This window comes from Anguilla rostrata, chromosome 7 (assembly GCF_018555375.3).
Source record: "Anguilla rostrata isolate EN2019 chromosome 7, ASM1855537v3, whole genome shotgun sequence".
NCBI lineage: Eukaryota > Metazoa > Chordata > Actinopteri > Anguilliformes > Anguillidae > Anguilla > Anguilla rostrata.
The window spans coordinates 43,813,039-43,830,604 of record NC_057939.1 but is presented as its reverse complement, the minus strand read 5'-3'; the positions used below and the strand labels follow the sequence as shown (position 1 = coordinate 43,830,604).

General features: G+C 45.0%; 1 protein-coding gene across 3 annotated transcripts in view; it reads left to right on the top strand.

Moving 5' to 3' along the window:
• Window positions 1-17,566, top strand: part of LOC135259789 (signal peptide, CUB and EGF-like domain-containing protein 1) — a 29,887-nt gene that overhangs the window by 5,313 nt on the left and 7,008 nt on the right. For 2 of the 3 annotated variants that reach the window (XM_064344528.1, XM_064344529.1), the window contains exons 4-14: window positions 2,654-2,788; window positions 6,829-6,954; window positions 7,391-7,507; window positions 9,331-9,420; window positions 11,833-11,949; window positions 15,056-15,178; window positions 15,842-15,958; window positions 16,341-16,463; window positions 16,665-16,784; window positions 17,163-17,261; window positions 17,409-17,522. In XM_064344528.1, coding sequence (XP_064200598.1) covers window positions 2,654-2,788; window positions 6,829-6,954; window positions 7,391-7,507; window positions 9,331-9,420; window positions 11,833-11,949; window positions 15,056-15,178; window positions 15,842-15,958; window positions 16,341-16,463; window positions 16,665-16,784; window positions 17,163-17,261; window positions 17,409-17,522 — 1,281 coding nt within the window. The remainder of the gene's footprint in view (window positions 1-2,653; window positions 2,789-6,828; window positions 6,955-7,390; window positions 7,508-9,330; window positions 9,421-11,832; window positions 11,950-15,055; window positions 15,179-15,841; window positions 15,959-16,340; window positions 16,464-16,664; window positions 16,785-17,162; window positions 17,262-17,408; window positions 17,523-17,566) is intronic. The other variant, XM_064344530.1, reaches the window with a different exon arrangement.

Here is a 17,566-nt window from a genome sequence, read left to right as displayed (position 1 = left end):
TTACAGTCTGTGCACAGTCACGGAGCGCATGGGCAGAAAACAACAAAAACGGAAATGACTGGGGAAACAGACTCACTACAATAAATATTTAATCATATTCCAGACAAAAGTGCGTTTCAAGTGGCCATATGTGATGACAAAGACAAAGAATCAGGGAAACTCAAGTGGGAGCTCCATGACGTTGGCACACCCTGTTCACAGTACTGGGGCATGACTGGCTGGAACAGGACAATACTAAAATATCGAAAAATACTCTCAGTGGAAAACTTAGTGCCCAGTAGTGGTTGCAAAGTGAGCACAGTCAGGTCTCCAGAACAGGTGATTTCTGGGTTCACAGAAACTTTAAAACAAAAATTGGCCCCTGAATCAGCCCCTGAATAAATTCTCTCATGGTTGTCCAGTTTTAATTGGAGGAAAAAAATCATTGGTACAACTCGAAACATTCATGTTTTTCTTAATGGCACGGATTTACACGGTTATTGGTAGTGTTGCTGTGCTGTAGGCAAATGCACACTCCTCCTCTCCTCTGTCGCCTCTTCACTCCACAGTCCAGTTTAGCTCACACAGACACTGAGTCAGAGGAGGTCACATCATATGCAGCCTGTGCAGGCAGAGAGCGGGAGTCTGACTGAACAGAGGGGGGCACTGGTGAGCGATGAGTCATGGATACCTGCTGACATAAATTTCTCCCAAGCGAGGCTCTAACCACATATGCTGCCCCCTTTGAGTCCATTATACTGAGCAGTTATGCCCAAGAAAACACTGAACTTCGGATCAACCCAGAACAGTGGGTTCTCCGCACAGTATGTAAACACAGGCAGTTGAGAAGAACGCTCAAAAGCACAGCTCATTCCAGCACTCTTTTGATCTGGTACTCTTGCCTGAAAGTGTGAACCGGCAATGTGTACACAACATTTCATAAACATTTCTTACATTTGGAATCTGTGAGGGGAAATGGCTACAGTGTGTCATACAGTCTGGCTCTCATTTACTTTCAAAATGGCTTTCTTTCCACAAACCTATCAGGTCCCTCAACTTCCAGTCTCCTCACAGCCTTGGCTGTGATGTCATAAAGGGAACACTCCCTGCTGCCTGTCAATCAGTTCCATTGATTCTATAGACTCACCATAATACCTGCATTTGTTCTGTCCTCTCAGCTTCATAACTACAGTAGGTTCTGGTTCGTAACAGGACTTTCTGGTGCTGTATTGCAGAACTGAGTATCCAGTGTCACAGTATTGTACTTGATCACAACCCGTAATAAAACATTGATGAAAGTGAAATGCTTCAGCTTTAATGATTGGGAAACAGAAGTACCAATGTTAAGAATATGGAGCTGTGTATCTGCTGAGTCTAGAGCATTGGTGACAGTCGTCATTCAATCTGGTGCAGATCTTGTACTGTAACAGGATTAGAATAAGTGAGTATAGCAGCTATATTATCTTTTATGAAACTGTGTGTAAAGTACTGATTATACCAACATTAACCCAACACAGTTCCAGCAGCCTGCGGAGCTGGATACCACGTGTTTGTTGAGGTGTCCTCACCTTGAACTAGAACAACGGGCTTTGATGTGGGATTTGGGCACCTGGCCTGACCCGGCCGGAGGGCTCCTCAGTTCTGTAGCGTTCTCCCCGCCCCCGCCGTGACCTCACTGGCGGGCTGGTGCTGGTGCCACCTCAGCGCGAAACCCAAACACAGGAACTGAGCGCCGCGCCAGCCAGCCAGCCAAACACCAGAATGCGGGAACAAAGCACCGCACCTGTAAACTAAACACCCAAACAACTTGCGCCCACTTCCTCTACGACAACAGCCAGGACACTCACTGTCCTCTCTCTCTCTCCCTTTCCCTTTCATTCGGTTTCTTTCTCCTGCCTCTTTCTCTGTGTCTCTCTCTCTCTCCCGCTGTCTCTTTTTCTCTCTCTGTATCTCTCCTTCTTTCTGTTTCTCCTTCTCTCTCTATGTGGTCTGACAGTACTGAGATTTGCTAAATGTAAATTCAGAAAGAAAATGCAATGTTCACATTGTCCCGAAACCCTAGTTTACCATTGCTCTGCCACAGAAATGTTATCAGAGTGTTGTGGAAAGGTTTTGAGATTGTTGTGGAAAGGTTATGTGAGTGTTGCAAATAGGTTATGAGAGTGCTGTAGATCAGTTGTGGTGTTTCACACTGTCAGTGGTGTGAGCATTGGCCGCTTAGTGGTGAATAGTTGCTTGAAGAATTTCTTTCCAGCTCTATGATGGGATAACACTGGAGATCAGCACAATTTCATCAGGCTTTCCTGTTGTCTTTTAAAAAGCATGTGTTGGGAGACTGACCATTTTGAAATCACCTCTGATTTAGCCCTTGACTGTGTGTTGAACAGGAATAAACCATCAGGTCTTTGTGTTTCTCCATATGCTCTTCAATGGGTCAAATCACCTTGTTGACATTGAAGGGAAGTGGTTTGCACAAAAATGCAAATGCAAATACCTGAAACAAATGGTTGTAATTACCCTGTCCTTCCAAAGATTCTGAAACCAAGCGTGTAGCGGTACAAGACGTCTCTCTCTGTCTGTGTTCTATCTCTCTGATCATGTTCTCTCTCTCTCTCTCTCTCTCCCACTGATCACGTTCTCTCTGACCATGTTTTCCCTCTGATTCGTCCTGCAGATGTAGATGAGTGTCTGGATAACAACGGTGGCTGCCAGCAGATCTGTGTGAACACCATGGGAAGCTACGAGTGCCTGTGCAACGAGGGGTTCTTCCTGAGCTACAACCAGCACACCTGCATCCACCGCTCTGAGGGTGAGTCTGAGAAATCCATTATCCCCACACCTGAGGATGAGTCTGAGAAATCCATTATCCCCACACCTGAGGATGAGTCTGAGAAATCCATTATCCCCACACCTGAGGATGAGTCTGAAATATACATTATCCCCAAAGCTGAGGATGAGTCTGAAATATACATTATACCCAAAGCTGAGGATAAGTCTGAGATATTCATTATCCCCGCACCTGAGGGTGAGTCTGAAATATTAATTATCTCCACACTTGAGGGTGAGTCTGAGATATGCATTATCCCCACACCTGAGGGTGAGTCTGAAATATTCATTATCTCCACACCTGAGGGTGAGTCTGAGATATTCATTATCCCCACACCTGAGGGTGAGTCTGAGATATCCATTATCCTCACAGCTGAGGATGAGTCTGAGATATTCGTTATCCCCACGCCTGAGGGTGAGTTTGTCAGATGTCCCATTTCAGCTTCAGCTCAGTTTTCAGTGTATTTTCATTGCTGGTTTTTTGAGAACTTTTTTCATTTCTGTTGATTACCCTGGATAATGATGCTTGTCAGGTAAATGAATGAGTTCTATATTTCAGGTCAATCAAAAATAATTGATTTGAACAATCATCTTGAAACATTACTTTTCTCTGAAAAGAGCCTTGTTTACTGACAGCTTTAATTGTTCCCCTGTAATCAAGAGTCTGAGCAGCTGCTAGTTTTCACATTTCTGTTTGACTTCTTTCACGCATGCCAGATATTTTTTTCTTGACTTAAACGGTACAATTTGGCCCCCGCATGTGCTCCCTCAGCACAGGAAGTGATGTCAAAGTTCCAACAGAGGATTAGCTGTGTCTGTGGAATGAATACAAACCAGTGGCTTCTTTCAGGACCAGAAGAATATTTACTCTAGACGTGGAATATATTTACTGTAGAAATGTCAGAAGACCTCATGAAATAACAGTGCAACCTATTCTAACCAGGCGAAGAGTACCGTAAGGTTATAAGCAGCCTGTATAGGCTCATAGTTGTGTAACGTTATGAGCAGCCTGGTCAAGCTCCTAGTATTGTAAGCTTATGAGCAGCCAGGTCAGGCTCATATTACTGTTAGGTTGTGAGCAGCCTGGTCAGGCTCATAGTGCTGTAAGGTTATGAGCGGACTGGAAGAATAATCTCAGCAAAGCATGAAACCATTTTGTACTTCAAAATCATACTTTATCTCTCAGGTTTTTCAGCTGTGCTTGGCTTCAGTCAGGGGTAGGCCTTTACCTGACCTCTGCGGTAAACGTGAATGTTCCATCCAGGTAGATTAGTGTAAGCAGGAAGTGTAACACACCAAAGCTGGAGAAGGCGGGATTCTCTTAATGCTACCTGGATGAAGGCACATTCTGAAACCTCATCTGGGCTATTTCAGACCTCGGCTCTCCCCTGCAAGTTTAGAGTAATCCTTCATTTAAAAATACGTTGGTTAAATATTGTTTTTCATAGGAAAAGCTTTGAAATAACATCCCTGTCGATTGGGCTGGAATCGACTGGTCTTCTCAGGGTAAATATTGGTTGTGGTTTTCTCTGAGACTTTCCAGGGTATTTTTAGGGGAGAATTTGACTTTGGTGAGTGGAAGTGTTTTAGCGTGTGTGACCGGTTACCACTCTGAGTGACTTCTGTTCTGCCACCAAACAAATAAAACAGCACAGTCAACAAGAACACACTCATGCACACATACACACACACACACATGCACATGAACAGACGCATACCCACACACACATACATGCGCACACACACACATACATGCACACAAACATACGCATACACACACACATATACATGCATACACACACACACACAAACATACGCAAATGCGCACACAACACATAAACACACATACACATATACCCACACACACAAACACACACAGTGAGCTTAGCTGATCAAACCACTGTTATTTATATCTGAGATGTGAGTCTTTTTTCTTTCCTTGGTGGTTAATGGGCAGCTGGGTTTGGGTTAAGCCACAGAGAGTTTCCTGCCCAGCTTTCCCCCAGTCACAGTGTGTGTGCTTTAAATATAAACACAGGAGCAACAAAACCAGATATAAAGCACTTTATAACATCTCTCTCACTCCTGCTCCGCCCACATTTATGACATCACCAGAAGCGTTGCTGGATGAGGAAATCTGACGTGACTTGTAGGTTGAAGCAAATGGTATGTGAAATAAAGAGTGTGTATAGTGGGTGTACATGTATGCACACGCGTGTGCGTGTGCGTGTGTGTATGTGTGTGTGTGTGTGTAGAGGAATGGAAAGCTTGTGGTAGGAGAGGTTCTCATCTGAAGAAAGGTGCTCATTGAAAGCCATGGCTGAGTACTATAGCAGTACAGAGAGAAACTGGCAGGGTTTCATTAAAATGGAGTTTAGTAGAGGGAGGGTTTGGAAGGGGTGTGGTTCTCACTGTTCCTATTTCAGCTTCTAATACGCACCACCACACTGTGTCTCTGCTGTGATAGTCTTGGGGTACACATTAACATGCCCAGCATTAATTCAACTCTAACAGTGTTGATTCAACTCTAACAGATTACATTTTAGAACCAAGTCTGGTGGCGTTGAATTAACACTGTTAGAGTTGAATTAGCACTGGGAATTTTACTGTATACTAAAGCTTTAGGGGCATGAATGGTCTAGGGGCAGTAATTCTTTTGGGGCATTAATGGCCTGGGGGTAGTAATGCTTTAGGGGCATTAATAGTCTTGGGCCAGTACTGGGAATCTCAGGTGCTGGAAGCTCAGTGTACAGTAAAAGCTTTCAGGATGAACTTGAGAAGCCAGTGCATTGAAGCTTTTATCAGAATTCCACACTTGAGTTAGGATTTGGCAAACATCATGCTGACAGTACGGATGTGTGTGTGTGTGTGTGTGTGTGTGTGTGGCACCTGCAAAAATTTTCACAGCAAGTCCTCAACCCAAGAGGTGAAATGTTCTGGGGGTTAGTCACCACTCTGAGAACAGAGAAATAAAGGCCTACTGTCTGCACAACACCAAAGTTTTATTCATAATGATGATTTTGTGGATAAAACCTAAACCTGCTGGTGTGCTACGTTCTGTTTTTTTCATGTGGTGTTCGTTAAATAATGATTATAAGCATTGATCAGGTTTTCCTCATTTCCCTCCCACTAACCTAGGCATTTATAAAAGGCTAAAATCTAGAGGAGAATGGGGCCATGTGGATGTGGATGCATCAAGCTTGAATGATGTATTGCAGGTTATACGTGCAGAATTACCCTCTCTTTGTCTCCAACGAATGGGAGGAGATTTCAATATGTATTTTGGAAGATATTGCCGGAAGTCTATATGCAAGTGAACTTCTCAGTTACTTTATTGTGTGTATGTCAAGGAATCCAAATGTATGTAATCGTAAACTGTCTTTTAACGACTAACAGATTGTGTAGTTTTGATATAGCACGCTAGCTTGCTGGGATTGCTCGCCAGGCAAAAGTGCAGACATGCCTACTGCAGTGGTTAAACCTAATGGGGTGTTTTGAACTGTTTAATCTTTGTATTATTTTAGTTTGCTTGATGCGCGTTGTTTATTATAGTATCTGTCTGTGTGCTCATGCTTTGCTGGTTTGTATGTTGCATTTGTACCACGCAGGTAGCCCTGTAGCCGGTCAGTGTCTGTACTTTGTGTGTCAGTGTCCTGCCTGTCCAACTCCCCTGCAAGCTTCTGCCACACATTCTATAGGCACCGCCAGATGCTCTGCCCTCTATCCTCAACTCTGAAAGTTCTGTCACAGATTCTGTAGGTTCACCAGCTCTGTACCACTAATATCATATAATATCATATCATCTTCGCCATTGCCTAATTTGGACAGCTGGATTCTAAGTTGTTGTGAGGAAGCAACCACATCCTCCATCTGGTTACAATGTTATAAAATTCATTCACAGTTTCCTAAACACTACCTCAAACTGGCAAGCTGACAATATGTTTTTATTCAGTCTCTCTCCCACCTCTTCAGGTGCCAATTAGCGATAACCTAGACTTGTTCTCTGTGCTCTCTCTCTCTCAGATGGGATGAACTGTATGAATAAAGACCATGGCTGTGCCCATATCTGTCAAGAGGCTCCCAAGGGGGGCGTGGCCTGTGAATGCAGACCTGGGTTCGAACTGGCCGAGAACCAGAGAGACTGCATGTGTATGTAGTGCTTATGTGCATATACAATACGTGCTTGTTTTTTCTGGTATATGATATATAGCATATGGTACACCTGGCTGAAGGGTATAATTTGGAACATGCTGCTTGTCAGTTTGCTTGAACACATTATTTTCTCAAGACTGAAATATGCGCTAACTGTAGTTGGTCAGGTAAGGAAATTTCAGTTGTATTCTGGGTTGCAGTGTGATTGAGAAGCGACATTGTGAAATACTGTTTATGTTAATATTGTATATGTCTATTTGCATATTTCCTCAATAGGTATGGAGGGAATATTAAGGGCTTTAAGTTAAATACACTTTTAAATTTCATATAGTTTAGTTATTTGGGACTGAGAGTGGTTTATCAGACAATTATTAATTGCCGTGATTTCTGTTCATTATTTTAAGTTCCTCACACATGACCTTTGTGTTACCAGTGACTTGTAACTATGGAAACGGGGGCTGTCAACACACCTGTGACGACACAGAGGCGGGGCCTGTGTGTGGCTGCCACCAGAGCTATGCTCTCCACTCAGACAGCAGAACCTGCATTGGTAAGTGCTGCAGAACCGCAGAACTTCACACTCAGACAGCAGAACCGCAAAACCGCACAGAACAGTTCAGAACTCCGGACCAGAACTCCAACCCTTTCACCTGTGCCATTACAGTCACACCTTCTGATAGAAGAAAATCTCACACCTGAGCATCTCAATATGAGATATTAGAGACAAGGGAATATCAGCGATGAGAAATATTAGAGATGAGGGACTATTGGAAATGAGAGGTGAGAAATATTAGTTATTAGTGAATAATAGCAATGAGAGAAGAGTATTATTATTGTTATAGATTGAATATTGGCAATGAGAGATATTAAAGATGAGGGAAAATAAATGTGAGTGTTATTGTTGTTGGGTGAATAAAATACTGTTGACTCTATTGCTACGAATGACTCCAAGGCAAGGCTCCAAGGCACCATGGAGCTTCAGTGAACTGTGCCCTTATTCGTCTCTTTTAGCCTCACAGAAAGCTGTCAGAATTTGTTTGGATCTACGGCAGATGTGATCCAGAGGCTGTATCAGTAGTTTCAAAGTTAAACAGCACATTCTTCCCCTCAGGAACAGAAAACACTTACTGCCATGTGTTCCGTGAGGTGTCAGACACTGTACAGCACAGAGCAGAGTTTAGCATCGCTCTGCTAGCAGAGAGAAAATGGTTGAAACCTGGTTTCGTTTCCAGCTTCATGAAGAGGTAAAGGAATGATGGAATGATTAAGGAAGGAGGGGAGTGGCACATAAAAAAAAGTTTGTGCGTGTGTACATGCGTGCGTGTGTGTGTGTGTGTGTGTGTGTGTGTGTGCGCGTGTATTTGTATGTGGTTCTCTCTCTCTATATGCTTAACTGTTTCCATGCTGGTGATGGCTCATGTTTGCCTGTCTTGTCTGAGCAGAGAGGCATTTTAAAATCCTATGCAGGATTGATTAGAGCAGATATCTCAACTGCAGCCTGATCGATCCCAGAACTCCCCACCAGCCTGAATCTGCAAACACAAGGTGCCTGAATGTCCAGCCTGGTCATTAGGACTGGAACCATCTCCCACCGTGATGTCCAGTGATTATGGCCCGCTCAGACCCTTCAGATTGGTCCACTGTGGCACTTGTGCATCAGTGGCCCCGCCCCTCCCTTTGTAACATTGTTTCCTGATTGGCTGTTGAAGCCCAGTCGCAGTGTGTTCTGTAGACAAACAGGCAACCAGTACAGGCCAAAAACTGCCCCCCTGTCTGCAGCACCCCCGATCTGCACATACACACTCTCTCACACTCGCACAAATACTAACACGAACATGCACACACTCTCTATCACCCACACACTTTTTTATTTATTCTTTCCCCATCTGACTATTTTCCATCTGTTTTCCTGTGAGTCACTTTGTTCCGCAACTCACACTGCTTTAACACAGAACTCCACTCCCCGCCTCTCCTTTCTTCCACCCCATTATGCTCTCCTTCACCCATCACGCTTTCCTTACCTCCACTCTCATCACCTTCTCCTCCCCTCTCCTCTCATCACCCTTTCCTCTCTCGTCCCTCCTCATTTTTTACCCACCTTTTCCCTCGCTTCTACACTCATGTGCTTCATCTTGCACTCATCTGTTCATCCATCTCTTCTGATGAACGGAAGTCGTTGTTGAAGTTTAGCCTTTCCCCCCCGTTCCTCTTGGTTAATGACAAAGAAAAGTTTTGTGGGGTTTTTTAGGCTTGCGGGGAAAGGGTGGAATTAAGGGGTTTAAGCCTCTTGGCTTTGGGCTGTCTTTTGGGGAAGGTACGGATGGACTCCTCATTAACCTCCTGCTCCCTGTGTCCCTCTCACCTGTGTTCTAGAGAGAGATGAGGCTGCAGTTGAGAGCTCTGAGCTCAATGCTACGTCATTAGCTGATGTGGACAAGCGGGTGAAACGGCGGCTGCTCATGGGTAACTCCTCTCTTCCTCTTCCTGTCTGTTGCCATGACACTTGTGCTTGTCTTCTCTTCCTTTTTAGGGGTCCAAGCAGCACAGATGCTGGAACTCTGTTGTTTTTGTTAAGATTCTTTTTTTCTCTCTCGTTTCACCTCAATTAACTGTAAGCTGTAATGGACCAGAATCACCAAACTCGGTAGGCTTATTTGGATGGCTGAACTCTTGGATCCCATACATTATGGCGCAGATTTAACACTTGGTGGCGCTATAATGCATGTGACAATATTCTGACATTCACAAGCCCAGCCCCACTTAAAGCCCCACTTCTTCTCCTACAAAAATTTACCAATTTGCATGCAACTTATTATTTTGTTTCATCTCACACACCTTTAACCATTACGTTTGTAGTGGTTATGTAAAAATATGGTCATGTGACAGCCCAATGAAGTTGCAATGGGCATGGCTTATCACAAAAATGCTCATTATTCCACAACCATTTCAAATTAAGTTTTGCAACTTGGCATGGGAATTGACTGTAAGGTGAAGACTCAAGCCCTAAAGGCTTAGCCCAGTCCAATGACACCGTAGCGCTACAGAGATCCAAACATGAAGATATTCAAAAATCCCTGCTGTATCAGATGGATCCTGAAATTGGTGGCGTGGCCCACAATCTCAGTTGGAACATCTGCATGTAAAGCTGATGTCCACCATCCTATTCTCTGTGTTTGCCAACTGTTGATTATGCTGCTTGGACCCTGTGAATCACTGCTTGAAGCTATATTTTATCTTTTTTTTTTTTGTTAATAGCTCAAAGGTTGTTTCACATCTCCTTTTCTTTCCCTGGAGGTCTTGTGGTGATTTTATTGTTTTAAGTTTGAAAAAATTACGAGTTATGAAACTTTTTTTTGGTTACTTCTGTGTACTAACCCTGTTCTTCTTTCTAGGCCACAGAGAAAACAGTTACAAAATGTTAGTGTTATCAGTTTCAGCTTATTCTGTAGGATACTGTCACTTATAAGGATATTGTTTACATACTTTTCTCCTTTATGATTTTGACTGCACTACGAGGATGAAAGTGACACATTGTGCTGATAATGGTTTTTTGTCATACTGCGGTTTCCATGCAACAAGGAATGGCTCATTGTTTTATTGTCTAGTTTATTTTAAAAGGATGACTTCACATTTAGTAGTGGTTTACTTTACCCTCTGCCCTCTGTCCGCTTGTGACCTCACACCTCATCAGTCATGTGCCTCCCTGTCCTCGTCAGACAAACAGAACTCTGGGTCTGCACCCCTGGGAGCTGAAAAGAAGCTTCTTTAGATCTGCTGTTTTCAGGGAAACTCATCATGTCTCTTCATCTCAGCCTGATACGTTTTATAAATTCAGCTCTGGAGTTGTAGGACATCTGGATCCAGTGCTGGGATCACAACCTCCAGTCCTGAAGGGGGCGCTGTCAGGTGATTTTTGATGTGTTTCAGCCCTTTAGTGATTAGCTAATTTGGCTAATTAAACAGCTGCCACAACAATCAGCAGATGTTGTATTTAAACACACTACAGGCCTCCAGAACTGGAGATAGCCTGCAGACACTATACCCCTTCAGTATTGGAGTTAATCCTGGAGTCACTGTGGCCCTCCAGGATTGCAGACACTATGGCCTTGCAATGTTATATGTCAGTGAAATGCTGTCGAAAAGAAGAGGATGTGAAACTAATCTGTATTAAAATTAATTTTTGTATCATCTGTTAATGTGGAATTATAAACCCTAGCTGGTTAACACAGTGGGTCAGTTGAATGTCAGCCTGATCAGGCTCATAGTATTGTTATGTTATGAGACTTAGACGTGAGGCTTGCAAAATATTAACCCTAGAGTAAAGCTGGAACTGCTATTCAAGGTCAGAAGACCAAAAAGAGGGATACTGGGAGAGATACAGGGGGTTCAGTGACCACAAAGATGACAGACTACAGAACCGAACTCCTCGATTCACATGTCTACATAACCAAGTTCCTCTCTCTCTGGATCACATGAAGGGGGAACTAAGCTCCTCCCAGTGTGGATCACATGATTGGAGAGCCAAGCTCCTCCCTCTGGGTCACATGACTACAGAGCTCAGCTCCTCCCTCAATCAGTGTTCTGCTGTTCATTGTGTTAAGATTCTCTTAACTGGTAAATTAAGCGTTTTTACCACCAAACTGTGAATTTTCTATACGATAATAACTGTTTTCTGACTGATTTTGCCCTGGTGGAGTGCTTAGGGAACTTAAAGGGATGATACTGGGGCCATTATGTTTTTGTGGGTGAAACAGCAAAAGCAGGCTGTCATAATCACACAAAAACATAAACTATACATAAGCGTGTAAATATGTACAATTGTGTGTTTTATAAGATTGTTGATGGCATGTCGTTTTCTTTTCTCTCTGTGCCCAGAAACCTGTGCAGTGAACAACGGGGGATGTGATAGGACCTGCAAGGACACCGCCACTGGGGTACACTGCAGCTGCCCTGCGGGGTTTACCCTGCAACCTGACGGCAAAACCTGCAAAGGTGTGTGTGTGTGCGTGTGTGTGTGAACGTGTGTGTGTTTCTGTGTGAGAGCGTGTGTGTCTCTGTGTGCGAGTGTGTTTTACTGTGACGTTTTGTCCTTGTGTTCGGTGTGCTTCAGTGTGTGTGCATGTATGTGTGTGTGCACGTGTGGATTTACGTGAGTTTTTATGTGTGCGTTTAAGTATGTGTATGTTTACAGTGGGAGTATGTGGAGTTAGAATTGAGGTTGAGCTAAACTACATCTTCACTGTGGCCGGTTCCTTTTCCATAAAGCGTGTTTGCTACCCCATCACCGTACACACTCCGGTCCTGCTGTCTTTCCCATTGAGCGCTCGGCTACTCCCAAACTTCAGCAACATCTGTAAGCTCCAGTTTCACACCCCGGTTCCCCTTAGCTGAGCTCCAGATCAGCGATCCTCGTGAGAAGCGGCAGAGGGTCTTGCTAAATAAATACAGCGCTGAGCGATCTGACCCCCGGCTCTCCCCGGCGGTAAAATGAAAAGGTTTGTGAGTGGTGGTATGTGCCTGCGCGCTGTAAATATGGTGGGGCTAAAGCCGGGAACAGTCAGTGACTCACAGCCCCGGGGGAGGGGGGTGGGAGTTTAGCTGTCGGTAGTAAATGGGGTCAAGTGTCTGTTTGGGGTACAGCTCATATCCACCAGGTACGATTCATGTAGCCATAACACTGAAGGTAAACTGAGAATTGTTAATTAGTTCCTGTAACAACTGCATGTTGTCATTGTGAACACCTGTCAATCAACACCCACGCTTCCTGTGGGTACAGATCACGCAGAGCAGTGATTGGTTGAGCATATTTTGATGGGTGATTCCCAAATCCCAATGGTTCCTGTCATTATTGCTGTAGTGTAGTACATTTTAATGGAATGTTTTCTGGGGGGTGGGTTTATGCTGAGGGTGTGGTTCTCCCTTTGTTTATTAAAGGAGTGAGACTGAGCAGGGGTGAGAGGGTGAACATTTGCACTGATTGGTACAGGGGGGTTGCCGTGGCTAACAGGGGGGGTTGTATGGACCTGTGACCTCCTCCAAATGGACTGAGATCAGGGTGAACTCACACCAGGGCAGGCCCACTCTCCCATTCACACACACACACACACAGTACAGTCAGCTCTTCCTTGGGCCTGAGGGCTTGGGTTGGTAGGGGTGAGGAGGGTTAGGTGGAGGGGGAATGTAGCGGGTAGGTGGTGAATGTTTGGGAGAGGGCCGTACAGAGGCTGCTGGGAGACACAGGGGCGTCTGAGCTGTTTAAACTGTGAGGTCCGGCTGCCCTCGACGCTGCCGTGTCACTGTCATATTGCTGGCATAGTTCACGCAGTGGATTTTACGAGCGCGTTCGGAATAACCACCGCACAATGATCGCTGATATTGTGACATTTCATTGAAAGGAACAGAAAAGCGGTCCTACACACTCACATCAGGATTTGTCCTCCGTTGGTCCTTCAGTCTTTCAGAAGGCTGCTGTTCATCACCATATCTTCCTCCTCAGTGTCTTCTGTCCCTGAGGGGAAAATGTGCTGTTTGAAACTACTTATACCGCCTCTGCATCGCATCTGTTGTAGCTCCAAACATATTCTGACAGATTTCTCTGGAAATAAACAGCTGATTTACATGAAGCTAAAGGGGAACGGTTGGGGAAAAGTCACTGTGTTTTTAGTGGAGATTCAGAGGGAATGTGCTAGTTCTGCCCTTGTTGAATGTAGAGTCGGAAGGATTAACTGATTTAATTTGTGGATAATTCGTGGAAATCACAGTTTTAACAAGGCACCACTGATCACTGTTATTGATCAGTTATTGATTGAGCAGTCTGCAAAGGCTGTAATTAATCAGTCAGTAGACTGTTCTTCTGGGGTAGGCGTACAGCTACAAATTACAGTATTTAGGTGGCTGTCCAAGGGATGGTCAATATATGCTCGATTGCAACTGAATACAAATAACCTTTGATTAAGTGATTATAGATTATCCCACACTAACAGGTTAACCCACAAGAAGAGAGATTAGATTACATTGAATGGACAATGCTACTGGAAGTTCATTTAAACATATGCAACATCCACAAGCTTCCATCAATCGCGAGTTTTTCCTTATTAAATGTGTATTGTAGTGGACTTAATCATTACATAGGTTTATGATTGCTTGTTTTTAAGCACGTGAGAGGCAATGCTTTTATTTTCATTAGTTGTATCTGTCTTAAGAGTTTCTCATATGAACATTTTGTGTATATTTATTAATTTAAACCAGAGGTGCCATGGTGTCACAGTTATGTGCAGAATGGTTACTGTATTGCAGAAGATTGACTTATTACTCCTTAAGATCTGCTTTAGTTTAGTTTTTTGAGATGGTCTTCAGTCACTGTTCCATTGGTCTGTCCTGGTCGAATGGATGAGAGTTTGTTATAACTTCTGAGTGTTTGTGGTTTTAATTAGAGTGGCCTCGATAAAGATGCTTCTGCTTGGTTAGCGCATCACCCCATGGCGGTGCAGTTGTGAGCGATCAAATTATAAGGTGTGATTAAGTGCTTCCTTCCTTTCTCACGTCAGAGTAGCTAGCCTAGCATAGCCCAGCCTGACTTAACCTAGCCTAGATTAGTCAAGCCTCACCTAGCTTATGCTTTTTTACCCTAGCGTAACCTAACCTAGCCTTGATTAGCTGTGCTTAGTTTAGCCTATCCTGGCCTGGCCTACCTGTGTCACTGAGTTCTCCATAAGTGTATTAAATTAGTTTTTTCGGGGGGTCTTTCTGCAGATATTTATGAATGTGAGCATAGTAATGGTGGAGGTGATTTATCTGCAGATATAAATGAATGTGAGTGTAGTAATGATGGATGTAATCTCTCTCTCTCTCTCTCTCTGCAGATATAAATGAATGAGAGCATAGTAATGGTGGATGTGATCTCTGCAGATAGAAATGAACATGAGTGTAATAATGGTGGATGTGATCTCTTTCTCTCTGCAGATATAAATGAATGTGAGTGTAGTAATGGTGGATGTGATCTCTTTTTCTCTCTCTGCAGATAGAAATGGATGAGTGTATTAATGGTGGATGTGATCTCCCTCTCCCTCTCTCTCTCTCTCTCTCTCTCTCTCTGCAGATATAAATGAATGTGAGCGTAGTAATGGTGGATGTGATCACTTCTGCAGGAACACGGTGGGCAGCTTCGTGTGCAGCTGCCTGAAGGGTTACAAGCTGCTGACCGACGAGAGGAGCTGCCAGGGTGAGTGAGCGACAGCTGTCAATCACACAGTGGTAGCATTCATCACACCGAGGAAGAGCATATATGCAGCACCCTTCATCTCAGGATTTCAAAGCAATTCACAGTGTAGGGGTGAATTTCAACCCCCGCTGATGTGTAGTCCCCAGCTGGGTGATGCATGGCGGCCATTTTGTACCAGAAATTAGTGGGCTTCGTGTTCAAACTCAGTCTCTATGGAACTCACAGCTGTTCCTGTCCTCTTTACCTCATTATATTTTGCACGCTCTTTCCCTGTCAGAAAATATTTCCACACACATTACAGTATTACTGTAAAATGTGGTGCATGAGATACACAGTACTGTAAACTGTGGTGTAGATCAGGGGGTGAATCACATTTACCTCACGTAGTTTAACTCCTATTCACAAGCATGAAGTGTAAAATACAGTATGTGGGTTTTCTCCAGTGTTGCTGTCTCATGGGAGGGTGGGCCATCAGTGTCATTTGGGAGCTCCATTGATTTTTGGGGTCTGTCGACTCTCTGTTCTTGCTGAAGTCCAGGCCGCACTGGGCTCGGGGTGATGTTTCCGGTCGCATGACGTTCTCCGCTGCCAGCCAGCCTTCGGCTGCATCTGTTTCTGTGACCTTTGACCTTTTGACACCAATTTCCATGTTTCAATTTCAAGATATCGACGAGTGCTCTTTCGAAAGGACCTGCGACCACGTGTGCGTCAACTACCCCGGCAGCTTTGAGTGCCTGTGCGAGAGAGGCCACACGCTCTACGGGAAGACGCACTGCGGAGGTGCGTGACCTGAGAGAGCGGCACGCCTGCGCACCTGACGTAATAGGCCACACCCACAGGGCTGTCGTGCTGTGTATAAATGGTGCCGTGTAACCAGCACGCATTCTGACCGCCTTGTGATCGCGCTGTGTGCGTGTGTGAAGCGTTGCTAACGGTTGTTCTGTGTTCTGCGTCGCAGACGTTGACGAGTGCAGCGTTAATAACGGTTGTTCTGCGTTCTGCGTCGCAGACGTTGACGAGTGCAGCGTTAATAACGGTTGTTCTGTGCTCTGCGTCGCAGACGTTGACGAGTGCAGCGTTAATAACGGTTGTTCTGTGTTCTGCATCGCAGACGTCGACGAATGCAGCGTTAATAACGGTTGTTCTGTGCTCTGCGTGGCAGACGTCGACGAGTGCAGCGTTAATAACGGGAGCTGCGAGCACGGCTGTGTGAACACGCCGGGCAGCTACGCGTGCGTGTGCCCCCCCGGCCACAGCCTCCGCTGGAACAAGAAGGACTGCATCGGTAAGCGACCCATGAATGCAAGTAATTGTGCTTGTGTGTGTGTGTATGTGTGCATCTGTGTGTGTGTGTGTGTGTGTGTGAATGTGTGTGAGTGGGCCTGCCCTGGTGTGAGGTCACCGTGATGTCAGTTCGTGTAGAGGTGGAGGTCAGAGGTCACTGGTCCTCGGTTGTTACGGTAACATGAACCTGGCTTTTCCTCAGAGACGGTTAAATGCCCCCCAGGCAGTAAGACCCCCCCTGGAGCCCAGCTCACCTGCGCCAGGACAGGTGGCGCTGAGGTGTGTGCCCTGTCCTGTCCCTCCAATGCCCACTTCACCACAGGTGAGTCACACACACACACACACACACACCTGTACCAGGTGTGTCTCAGTCATTGTATGGCTCCCCAGTGCAGGTTGTATTCGGTTGGATTTAGTTCCTTGCCGAGGTTTCACCAGGAATGGAGCTCATTCTTTGCCGTTTGCTGGCCTCTATTGAGCAAAAGCTGTAATTGCAGTTCACCTGTGCAATGAAGCTGAGTATCAGGAACCGGCTTCGCTGGTGTCTGATTATGAGTCATGTGACCGGCTGTGTTCTCCACTTAAATTACAGTAGCATAACCCCGTCCTCAGCTTTAGAGAGACAGAGGAGGCTATTGGTCAGTTTGAATGGCACTGTCTGTCTCACCTCTATGTGTGCTTGTGTGTGTGTGTCTTTCAGACTCTGAAAGTGGCTACTCCCTCAGCTGTGGGACACCAGTGCAGCCTGGGAAATCTCCCCAGAAGAGGAACGCTACTGACCTCATGCTGAGCTGCACAGGTGCTGTGCATCATGGGAGACAGAGTACAGCTGTTAATGTGCTACGGACTTGCTCAAGTTCTTTGTTGCTACAGTTAAAAACCCCTATATATTTACAAATGCCATAGGGGTACAGCAGTCTAAAGCAGTATCTGTCTCCCTCATCAGAAATCGTGGCAACACCCATCAAACAGAAAGCTCGCTTCAAGATCAAAGATGCCAAGTGTCAACTGAGGCCTCGAATTAAGGAAATGCACAGCGATGCCCCCATTAACCTGCAAGGTATCTACATACACGTTTAAACACATCTGCAGGGTATCTACATA